This window comes from Rhincodon typus, chromosome 24 (genome assembly GCF_021869965.1).
Source record: "Rhincodon typus isolate 14 chromosome 24, sRhiTyp1.1, whole genome shotgun sequence".
Lineage (NCBI taxonomy): Eukaryota > Metazoa > Chordata > Chondrichthyes > Orectolobiformes > Rhincodontidae > Rhincodon > Rhincodon typus.
Window position 1 is genome coordinate 45414018 of NC_063355.1, and position 12542 is coordinate 45426559.

The following is a 12542-nucleotide window of genomic DNA, read 5'->3' on the forward strand; positions in this document are numbered from 1 at the left end:
CCTGGTTAGACCACACTTGGAATATTGTGTTCCGTTCTGGTTGCCTCATTATAGAAAGGATGTGGAAGCTTTAGAGAGGGTGCAGAGGAGATTTACCAGGATGCTGCCTGGACTGGAGGGCAAATCTTATGAGGAAAGGTTGAGGGAGCTAGGGCTTTTTTCATTGGAGCGAAGAAGAATGAGAGGTGACTTGATGGCGCTGTCCAAGATGATGAGAGGTATAGATAGAGTAGATAGTTAGAGACTTTTTCCCAGAGTAGAAATGATTATTACGGGGGGGCATAATTTTAAGGTGATTGGAGGAAGGTATAGGGGAGATGTCAGAGGTAGGTTTTTTACGCAGAGAGTGGTGGGCTTGTGGAATACGTTGCCAGCAGTGGTAGTGGAGTCAGATACATTGGAGACATTTAAGCGACTCTTCGATAGGCACATGGATGATAGTATATTGTAGGGTATGCAGGGTAGATTGATCTTAGTAGGATAATAGGTCAGCACAACATCGTGGGCCAAAGGGCCTGTACTGTGCTCTACTGTTCTATGTTCTAATGACGTAATATAAGATATGCAGCCAGAAACAGCTTGGTGCTGTCTGTCTACCATGGAAATGAGAGTTCTGGTCATAGCCCTCACTTACAGATTATATGGATTATGATACTCATAAATAATGCACATAGTAGTATGAAAGCTGCTGGATACCTTGCATCACAGTTGCCGAGCTCAGTACCAGCTGGGTGACCGGAACTTAATGAGGAGACACAATATTCCCTCACCCTTCCCAGTGTTGTTGCTCGATGTAACAGCATAAAATGTGGTGAGCATACACTTCGTATACTTCATCTTGGGAACAAATCACAAGCTTCACTTACAAATTTACAAATTTAGTTTGGGATTGTATAGCTTTACAAAGCTTGTGAGTCCACAAAAAAAACTTTCTGTTCAAAACTGGGTTAAATTGCAAACCTTCAACCATTTTGTTCAGTATTGTAATGACATTTTTAATGAAGTTTAATGGGGCAAAAGGGCAAGCCCACAGTTTCCTAAGAAAATGAGAAATAAAAGCAGGAGTAGACTATTCAGCTCATCGCAATTGCGTACGAGTCAAAGTGATTCGATATCCATCTCAACTTTGCCTTCCTATCTTTCAATTCCTTGATTCCCTTTACTATTCAAACATTTAAAACCTTCCGTCTTAATGTTTGACCATCCAGAATTGTAACACAGAGATTCACAGTCTTTGAGCTAAGAAATTTCTTCTCAGTCTGAAAATGATTGATCCCCTCATTCAGAGACCATGATCCCCTGGTTTTAGACTCCCAGCCTCGGGACACATTCTTCCAGCATCTTGTCGGTTAATCCCTTAACAATTTTGTATGGTTCATTTAGATCAGTTCTCCTTTTTTTTAAATTCTGTGAAATGTATAGGCCTAGTCTACACAATCTCTCCTCATTGGGCAATGTCTTGATTCTGGGAATCAAGTCTCTAGTTAACCTTTATTGCACTCCCCTAAAACCAAGTGTGTCCCACCTTGGTAAGGTGACCCAAACTAAATAGAAGGTCCTATCAAAGCCCTGTGTAATTGCAGCAACCCATAATCTTCAGCCTGTTTGTAATATAGACTAGTCTATCATTTACTTTCCTAATTTCTAATTGTCCTTTTCATGTCAACTTTGTGTTTTATGTACAAGGATGTTCAAATCTCTAAGTACCAACCAGTTTTTCTCTCTTTCAAAAATATCCACTGTACTCATGGTTAATGAATAGTTTGTTGTTTAATCAATATTTCAAACATCTTACAAAACAAACCTTTTGTGTATCCAATTATTCAAAAGATCCAAGCTATCTCCTGTATTCTGAAATGCACTAGTTACATGTTTAATCTTACTGATGAAGCGTTGAAAGTAATTTGATGAAATCAGGCAGGAGGCAGTCTGTTATTGTCAAATGTCTGTAGTGATGGCTGTTCAGGCTGTTCACAATACATGAATTAACGTGTTCCATGCCTGACTGCTTGATGTTATGAAATGGGCTACTTTGAGGAGTACTTTATTTTGGGTATTAAATTTGGTTTTGTTAAAACTATGAGGTGAATATTTAGAGATAACAGTGTGGAGCTGGACGAACACAGCAGGCCAGGCAGCATCAGAGGAGCAGGAAAGCTGGCGTTTCAGGTTGGGTTTGACTACGCCTGAATGGTTGGTGAGCTAACAGTGTCGCCCTCTCTAGCTTCCCCTCACTTCTGATCAATGGGTTGCATTTCAAAGCTTGAATATACACGAATGATACTAAAGAAAATTATCCACCTGTGAACAGCAACGGTAGCTCCTGTTGTTCCTTTGTTTCCTGAAAATAGTGTGAGGTTTCATTACTCCGTTCCTCATGGTATAGGCTACTGACAAAATAATGCTTGTTGCTAACTCTTCAGAGATTGTGTAGTATGCTAGGTCACTTAAGAGCACACTAAGAAGTGAACTAAGTGCTCGGTCTCCTATGTTAATCCAGTACTGCAATCACTTTACTACTGTACATTGCACTAAATCTGAAAATGGTGGATATTGGCATCTTGCCTGCATGATGAAGATTAGATTCTTAATCATAGTTGAACATCAGATTTTCGCCTTCTTGAGCAGCTGCCAACTAGTGAAGACCCGAGTGCGTGTTGCTGTTACAATTATTTTGCTTCACACACACTTTCAGCCCCAAAAGTTCAACTGAGTAAATATGGAAATTGATTCTGCCGTGTTTAAGAGTTTATTGGTCGATGTTTTGTCATCTTTCAAAGTCCTTTACCTCTGTGGAACTATTGCAAATAGATGTACAGCAACGGATTTTTGTTTATGTAACTCCCTTAATGCAGAAAATATACAAAGGTGCTTTTGAAACATGAGGCAAACTGACGACAAGCTAAAGGGGTGTAGATAAGTTACTAAAAGGAGGTTTTTCTGTCGTAATGTTTAAAATGTATGAATAATCTGCAAAAGGCTATTAGATGCTGCTTTGGCAGAGTAATGTATTTTAGTTCTCTGTCTCTACTATATGCTCCCATCTGATTTTTATTCGTCTGAAGAATCTCCTTCGGTAAAAGAAGGGAAATTAACCTTAATGTTATGTCTGTATCTTTCACTGTCAATCAGGCTAGTGTGCAGTTATGTTGTCTTCTGTTCATAATGTAGTGTGTTTCTTTCTTTCATTGGCATTTAGCATGCTGCATTTTTCTGCAGAATTTAAGAATTAAATCAGAATGTCGCTTCTGAAAGACAGGTCTTCATTATTTTAGAAAATGCCGAATGCTTTGAAGAGTGATTTCATATTACCTCCGAGATCAGAGCACATCATTCACTGGTTTTTCACCCCTTTGAGCTTTTCAGATTTCATCTGTGTGATTATTATACCATCTAAGCTGTCTGACAGCTGACATTCTGATTCATTGGATGTTCTACCTCATTCTTTCCCTCCTGTTTCTTGATAGTTTCACCCAGTTAAAGGACTTTGTTTAAATTCTATATCCAAACCGGTAAACTATCTTTTTATTTATTTTGGTAGACATGCTATGTATTTATCACCTTTCATATTTTCAACGTTTGCTTATTTTAATATAGATTGAATGTTGTGATCTTAGGTATCCAATATGTGCTAACAGTAATAGTTGAGGTGGACTTCAGTCCATAACTCTTACGTCTGTACATTCTGCATGATAACTGGTCAAGTTTAACAGGATTATGTTTCAGTATTTTAACATCATTTTTAGTTGACTGCATAGCAACCTTCAAATACTTATAGTTTACGGATTCAGGAATTGGTTGGGATATAGCAGAATATGGTGCGTCCTGAAAGTAACCACATTATGCATTTTTATACTTTGTCAATACATTTCTAGAATACAATGTGTAAAACAGGTTTGTCAATGTTAGCTGGAGACATTGCCAGCAAGTTGGCATATAACAAAATTTGTTTTTATGTTTTAAGCAATTGTTTTTACTCGAATTTGCTTTTGAAACTTACCTTTAACAAACACCCCTCATATGTAACATTGTTATGCAGTGGTCCTGTTTTATTTGATGCTACTCAAGTTGGTTAAAGCTTTCATTTATGATTGTCATCATGCATTATTTTAGTGATAGAATTTCCTATTCATTCACAAGAAACTTAACAAATGCTTTGCACCAAAGTCCAAAACTCTCTATAATTGTTCAGATTGACAACACTGAAGTGTTTTCCGCTAAATTTCATCAAAGACTCATCACAAAGATAAGTCCAGAAGTGGGAGGCCGTTCAGCCCATCTAGCTCATCCTGCTATAGAAACCTACCGTCCTCCTAATGCAACATCTAACTGCCTCCTGAATGATTCCAGAGATTATGCCTCTACTACCCTGCCCAGAAGATCAATTCAGGTATTAATTATTCTTTGCATAAGGTGCTGAATCCAAAATTGGTTTATACTTGTGATTGTTCGTGATATAGATGATATTCAAATTAAAATAATGTTCTCATTTACCCTTTTCTGTTCAGCTTTATTTTTCTTGTGATTGTACAACATGATAAGTAATTCATTTGCAATCTCATTTGATGTATTTAAGTCTGTAATACATACCTGGAGTACAGTACCCAGTGTCTCAGAGTTGTGCTTTATCGTGTAACTCGATAAGTATTCTAGGATTAGTTTGATTTCAAAGTTTATCCCTGCTTGCCATTTTCTGTTCATTAGTCAATCTTCTATCAGTGCTGATATATACCCCCAGTTCCGTGATTCATTACCTTGCGTATTAATCTTTTGTGTGGCACCTTGTTGAATGCTTTATGCTCGCCTCGTGCTGACTTCATTTTAACCCTACTAGTTAGTTTCTAAAATGTTTTAGTGTTAATTTGTTGAATTTTTCTTCCTTCGTAGAAAGCCGTGATGACTGTCTCATCATATTGTGATTTTCTAAATGCATTGTTACGACTTCCTTAATATTAAATTCAGCATCTTCCAAAAGGCTGACGAGGGGGGAAACTATCCTGTTTTCTCTGCACCTCTTCTCTTAAGTGATGATGTTACATTTACTAGCTTGCGTCCCTATTCAGAAACTTTTGGCATTGAAATAACACCACTGAACTGTATTAACAGTCATCACCTGGTAAAACAATAGTTGGCACATTGCAAGTGAAGTCTACCACTCTGAAAGTGATTGTGCCTATCATACAACTGAGGAGATTTGGAAAAACTGAAGTTGCTGGCAGGGATTCTTAGGAGATGGTATTCTTGAACCTCCATACCTTCAACATGTAGAATTAAGAAGTGTGCTGTATTAATATGGCACCTTTTAGGATCTTGATGTGCCAAAGACCTTCAGAGACAATGGAGTTGAAGTGCAGTCATTCTCCAAAGAAAACGTGGTAACCAGTTTGTGCACAGCATGGTCTCATCACTAGCAACGTGAAAGTGATCAGATGATCACTTTTACTGATTGAGGTAAATATTAACCAGGACATAATGGAGAACAGTTCAGACGTATGGTGAGATGGGTATGAAGCTGGAGGCAGGTGAGCCGAGAACTAAACAATCCTGCCTGTCATGCTGATTACCTGGAATGGCCCAGACACGCAGCCATGTTTCAGAAGGCAAAGCAGAATCCAGAACAACTTCCTCTCTCAATGGTGGGGAGTTGGTTGAGCCAATTTAGCAGCCTATTATGGCCACCTCTTCCATGATGATTGGAAGGTAGGTAATCTGTAGTACTGAACCTTGGTTCCTAAAAGGAAGCAGCCTCTCTGCGGCAGCCTCCAGGACCACCACTCCAATTGCTTTTAAAACTCTTTCTCTCTACCCCCACCCCCAACAAATAAAATCACTTCCGATTGCTTTTAATACTTCTTTTTCACTAACCACCCCAATCCCATGTCAGGTGATTGTTCCAGATGCAGTACTGCATTGTGTCCCTCATTTGATACTAGTGTTAATGTTCTGAAAATCCAGCCCATGAAATTAACAGTGCTGTTTCTGTGAATGATAAACAAGAGCACGATGCATTAGAGCTGCGAGATTGTAATTTCTGTGTAATTGACTTTCCTGCATTCTTAGCACAATGCCTTGCTGAGCAGAAATGCTAGCCAGGGCTTATCCTAAAATATTAGTTTTTATGCATCTATTTGGCAAGTTTCAGGGCATAGGGCATGATTGCAGGATAATCACTTTTTTTTCATGCATTTTACCCTTAGCCTATCATGTTAACCTTTATTAGAAGTTATTCCATTGCTAAAGAAATTCTGGCTTCTAAAGCTGTCTATACTAGAAGCGTCCTATAGTCAGTTTTATTTGTTAATAATTGATCACTTCACTGCTAATTAACCACTTAATAGAGCAGTTAGCGTTTTTTAAAGCACCTGCCAACAATGTCAAAAGATTTCTAGAATACTGCTAACTAGTTTTTAAGAGCACAGGAATAGCCCATCAAATTTTAGTTAATAACTAGCTGAGAAAAGGAGTTAAGTCTTGGTTGTATATGTTAATCTGACGTCAAACATTGGATAATTCAACATTGTTGGGAAGCTGTAAATGTTTTGATAGGAAGCCATGGCTTTGACTATTATAGTATGCTTAGCTAGGAAGGAAAAACGCAAAGCACAACAGATCTGATTTGGAGAATATTCTAAAAATCAGTTTTGTTGTCTGTAGGTTGCCAATGAAATTTCTCAGAAAATTGCCTCTGCAACAGAAGCCAATACTATTCAGCAAATTTCAACAAAAAGTGCAAGATCTTCAAAAGATAAAGAGAAGAAGAAAGAGAAGAAGCACAGGAAGAAATCTCGCTCTCGATCTCGGTCACGCCCCAGATACCGATTGAGGTCAAGGTCAAGGTCAACATCGAGATCAAGATCGAGGTCACGGTCAAAAGCAAAACACTCTCTGCCCAGCGCTTATAGAAGTGTCAGGCACTCAAGGTTTGTTAATCATATTGAATATTCTATCTCAGGCTTAAAAATATATCTGCAGTACAGCATATTTGTTTGTCTGAAGCATTGTCTATTCATTGAATGACGTTATCGAATGGCAGTGACAGGTAGGTAGAGATCCTCTGGTCCATTCTACCTGTCCTACATAATTGCAATTCCTTGTATGCCACAATATCTACATCCTCCACCCTGTCAAATCCAACTGATCATCTGGCAGAGGTGAAACATAGAACCAAGGTCACCGTGGGGAGAAAGATCAATGAGATTCCTCCCTGGCCCATTTACATGATCAAACGTAAATGAGGAGATCACTCAGGCCTTGATAAAGTACCTACTTTCTTGTAAGACAAACTGTTTGACCTAGGCAGAAATATATCCACAAAAACTTAAGAGATCCTTGACAGATTGTGTCTAGAAATCTATTTTTTTTCCTCACTAGATTCAGTGACTTTGCATCCACAGCCTGCTGCGGTAGGGATTTCCACACGTTCATCAATATCTTGAGTAACAAAAACAATTATCTTCATCCCGTTCCTGGATGGATGGATGGATGGATGGATAAATCAATTCCAGCTCTTGCTTGGAGGAGTTCTTGCAGTTGAGGTTCATCTTGTGACAGGAATCGATTCACAATTCTTTGGGAAGATTGTGGCATAGTGGTAATATCAATGGACTAGTCAGAGGCAGATATTCTGGGGGCATGGGTTAGAATCTCACTTTTGCAGGTGTTGAAATTTAAATTCATTTTTTAAAAATCTGGAGTTGAATGAAAACCTAATGGTAACCATGTAACTACTGCTAATTGTACTAAAAAAAACCATCTGATTTGCAGGTGTCCCTTAGGAAGGGAACTCTGCCATCCTTATTTGGTCTGGCTTGCATGTAACTCCAGTCCCACAGCAATGTGGTACTCTTAACTGTCCTCTGGGCAATAAATGTTGACCTAGCCAATGACTCTCACATCCCATGAGCTAATGAAAGAATCTCTTGACATGCAGGTATGCTTCTCAAAGCTGTGGCTACAGCTTCACGTTTCTACCACCGGATGGAGCTTTGTAGACTCCAGAAGCTTAGTTCCCCATAACTGCAACATCACTGAGGCAAACTTGTACTGGTTTCCTTTGGACAATATCATGCGAGATACAGTAACATTAAGTCAAACTTACAATTGTTTTCTTATATTGTAGCTTTCACAGCTACTCTGCCAACCTTTTTTTTCCCGTTTTGATGCTAGTACTAAGCAGACGAGAATGAGCAAGAATGTGTGCTGCCAATTTTGAAAGACTTTCTTTGTATTGCATCTAAAATATGTTTCCAGCTCAGTCAATTCTACAAGGACAGCAACAAGATTAGGCCATTCATCCCCCTGAGGCTATGCCAGCATTGTTAGATCATGGGTGATCTGGAGCTAACTGCCTTGTTTCGTATCCCTTCATGCATAACAAAAACTGTTGTGAAATTTTCAAATTAACCTCGCCCTAGCTTTTTGGGTGAGAGTGATCAAACTTCCATTAACTACTGTTTGCCTAAAACATTGCCTCTTGACATCTTCCCTCAGCCACTTGCCCTCACTTTCTCCCCCTTGTCTAAATTACAGCTACAATTTCTATAATTTAGACTATTTAGGATTTTTCCTGTAACATTAGGTGTAAAATATTTAAAAATTAAATTAAATTCCCTGGCTAACTTGCTTCTCTGTTCCTTTTGCCTTTTTTAAAGTGGCTGGAAAGAGGTTACCTGAAGCTGATAATTTAGTATTATTGTCTACTCGTGAGATACATTTAAGTGGGTAACAATTTGAACTACAGTATGAAACTCTACTTATTTAGGATGTTTATTGGATCTGGTGATTCTTTATATATGCATTGCAATAAAATCTTATTTTGTGTTGTTCTAGTAATGTAACTTGTTTGATTTAACATACTCCCAGTTTGTAATGCAAAAACAAGTATTTGCGTTTATACAGCCCACCTTCAACAGAGAAACATCACAGTGCCTCGATGTACTAGGGGAAAGAAATGGTAAACCAAAGAAGACATTGAGAAGAGTAAAACCAGTCAACTACCTATGTAGCTTTAGTAAGCTATATCTTTCTTTGCTGTAGATCAAGATCACCTCATGAAAGAAGAGTTCAGACTTCAGAGAGACGGCGGGATGAGAGAGAGAGAGACCGAAATGTCCCCAGTGCCTATCGAGTTGGTAACAGCTCAGATATAAGTAGCAGAAAAAGATCACGGTATGTTTTACCACATTTGCAAAATCTCATAGATTCTTTTCAGTCCTTAAGTAGTGTGTAATCTATGGTGTTGAGACCTTTGCTGTTCAACGAGATCATTGGAAATTTATACCCTTTTCCATTTAAGACTAGTATTCACTCAACCACAATTCTATTCTTTACTTGGATAACTCTTTCACTTGTGTAATTGTTTTAGATGTGTTTCATAATCTAATGGAAACATTCGCTGTTTCAGATATTAGTTCTATTGTAATTGTTACCTCAACTCAGTTCGTTAAACAAGTAGTTTTAATCATGTTACTCCTGCCACAGCAGATGAAAGAATTTGAATTCAAAAAAAGAAATCTATAATTATGAGCCTAACAATGTCCATGAATCCATTGTTGATTGTTGAAAAACCCCATCTGGTTCACTAATGTCCTTCAGGGAAGGAAACTGCCACCCTTACCTGGTCTGGTCTACATGTGATCCCAGACACACAACAAGGTGGTTGTCTCATAAATGCCAACTGGGCAATAAATGCTGCCGACCCAGTGACACCCATATCCCATGAATAAATAAAGAAATAAATCAGATAGGCAGAGCTTTTCCTTATCCTTTCGGAGAGTGCTTTTAGCTTGTCAGATGGGCATAAAGTCCACCTTGTTTTGATTAAAATTAACAATTTCAAACATTCACATTTGTCTTATAGGAAGGTTTGCACCCAAAAGGTTATTGGCTTGGGGAACTGGGTAAAACTTGGGAATCGGTTAGAAATTAGCAGAAGAATGGAAAACAGTGTAAAATATTAGAGGACAGATGTGGACGTGATATTATTGCAGGTGCTGTTGGAATCACATTCCTTAATGTTAAAAGTTTGGATTCAGAAGCTGAATGCATCTGGTCATATTTAGTGATCGGTGATGTCTAGCTAAATGAGTAAAATAAATCCGAACTGGCAGCTTGGAAGCTGTAATAAGAGTTGAGCAATATCTCTGGTGAGTATGCTACATTGGTGATTGTCATATTGCAGGAGCACCTCCTGATACTCAGTTCAAATCAGCCTCTTATGTCAATCAGTGCAGTGGTTTGTGAGCTGTCACTAGGCACAAAATCTGGATTCTCATGAAAACACAATAGTTGCATTAAAATAAAGCAAAATACTATAGATGTTGGAGATCTGAAGCAAACAAAAGCATGATATTATTGGAGAATCCCAGCAGGTCTGGCAGCATCTGAAGAAGGGTTACTGGAATCGAAACGTTAACTCTGTTTTGCTCTCCGAAGAGGCTGCCAGACCTGCTAATTTTCTCCAGCAGTTTCTGAGTTTGTTTTTGCAACAGTTGCATTATTGCCCTTCAGGAAAGGAAAGCTGCCACTCCTCACTTTTTTGGCTTGCATAGGACTCCGTTTCTAAAATTGATCCCTGACGCTCTTGGGCTAACTAAGGATGAGATTAGATGCCTTACAGTGATTACATGTAATAACATTTCTGCAAATAAGCCCAACAGTGGGCATTGTGCGTGTATTATTCATCTCTCCGTGATGTTTAAATCTCTAATGACATCAAATGAGCATGCACTCAAGGGGCAGAATGACCTCCTTCAGTGCTGTAATTATTTTGAGAGTCTACTAAAATGAAATAAGAGTGTCTAGAACATTAAACTACATAATCAAAGACAGGGGTAGCCATGTTCAAATTGTCCAGTGATATGGTCAGGTGATACATAGCATACTCTGCAGTTCTCTTCACCTGTGCAGAACTGACACCTTATCTTGAAATGTAGTGCTAATGTCATTGGACTTGCATTTCAGAGGTGCACGCCAATGCTTTGAGAACTTAGGTTCAAATCCCACTATGACAAGTGCAGAATTTAAATTGATCAATCTAGACTTGAAATCAAGACTCGAATAGTGAACATGCAACAATCTTCAATGGTTGCTTTTTTCTAAAAAAAAAAGACCCATCTGGTTCATTGTCCCTAAGGGAAGGAAATCTGTCCTTGTCTGGTTTGTGACTCCAGATTCACAGAGTTACCATCGTCCCCAGGACCATAGGGCTGCTCTACTGTTAAAGCAAGGTGATGAGGTAAGTTTAACCTGAGGGTTCCCACACCTCAGGCAAGGGGTGAGTTTGAGAAGACTGAACCTTCACAGTGACCTTGGCCAGTACAGGATTTGAACCCACGTTGTTGGCGTCACTCTGCATCACAAATCAGCTGTCCAGCCAACTGAGCTAACCAACCCCCACAACAATATGGTTGACCCTTAACTGCCCTATAAAATGAGCTAGAAAGCCACTTGGTTCAAGGACAATTAGGAATAAGCAATATTGCCATTAATGCCCCATCCCATGGAAGAATGAAGGGCTTGAGCTACTTGAAGAGTATGTTTTCCTCCAAAAGGTTCCTTTAAATAGACTGACAAAATGGAAATAACATTAATAGGGACTGCAAAGCAATTTTATCTAGCTCCTTCTAGATTACAAATTTTGAGATCTGTCCTGATTTTAACAAAGCATATTAATAAATAACATTATCAATGAATTTTAAGTTTATTCCCCTTTTTCAGAGGAGGATAAGCAAGGTATTTTCTTACCAGCTTTCACGATATTTCATAAGTTTGAATGTCCAAGCTACGTATTTTCCAATTTTATCAAGACTGACTGGGGAGATGGCTAGAAATGAGGGAATAAGTGGCAATTGTTGGGTGTTTCAGATGTATTATACAATATGCCAGACCTGTTGGAATTTAATATTCTTTTCCCATACTTCATAACGTCTATGTATGAGAAGCTATTTCATTCATCATACGTGTGAAAGGAGAATAATGTTTTCACCTGTTTTGTAATAAAACCATTGAAAATTTTAAAATTTAGATGTAGATACTAACTTCACGGTTTCATTTAATCAGTTTTTCATCTTAAAAATTATGAAGACCTTGAATAGATGTTTCTACCAAGGTTTATGCTTTTATCAGTTTAAATTTGCATTGATGTTTCTGTCAGACCCTTGTCAATTAGCCTCGATTTATTTCAAAAAGAAGCTATATTGAAGAACTTGTAAATTGCTTCAGGTTTTTGCATAGCGTCCAGTAGAGTTTAAAAAAGTGATTGAACTGGGCATACAGGAACATTATCATGATTGCATCAAGTTTCAAATTTGAAATAGAATGAAATTCTCATTTTAAGTTTGCTTGGTCAATAAAAGGCTAAGCACAAATCTTTCTAATGCATTAAATGAAAAGTTACTTAAGCAGAATTCTAAGCTTACCTGGTATTTGATTAAATGGATAGATAATTTTAGTCATAATGTGCACCTTTCAACTTTCTAAATTATCTATTGAAAAATGCTTAACAGTTAACATTAATTCATATTATTCTGTCTGAAATGATC

The 12542-nt window shown here is 38.1% G+C and overlaps 1 protein-coding gene across 6 annotated transcripts in view; it reads left to right on the forward strand.

Annotated features, from left to right (window-relative positions):
- LOC109916224 (splicing factor SWAP) overlaps positions 1–12542 on the forward strand; it is a 108323-nt gene that overhangs the window by 69455 nt on the left and 26326 nt on the right. For 5 of the 6 annotated variants that reach the window (XR_007264702.1, XM_048611776.1, XM_020515937.2 and 2 more), the window contains 3 exons: positions 4193–4390; positions 6655–6920; positions 9037–9168. Coding sequence is in view for 5 of the 6 variants with exons in the window: in XM_048611776.1 (XP_048467733.1) it covers positions 4193–4390; positions 6655–6920; positions 9037–9168 (596 nt within the window). In the remaining variant the exon portion in view is untranslated. The remainder of the gene's footprint in view (positions 1–4192; positions 4391–6654; positions 6921–9036; positions 9169–12542) is intronic. The other variant, XM_048611777.1, reaches the window with a different exon arrangement.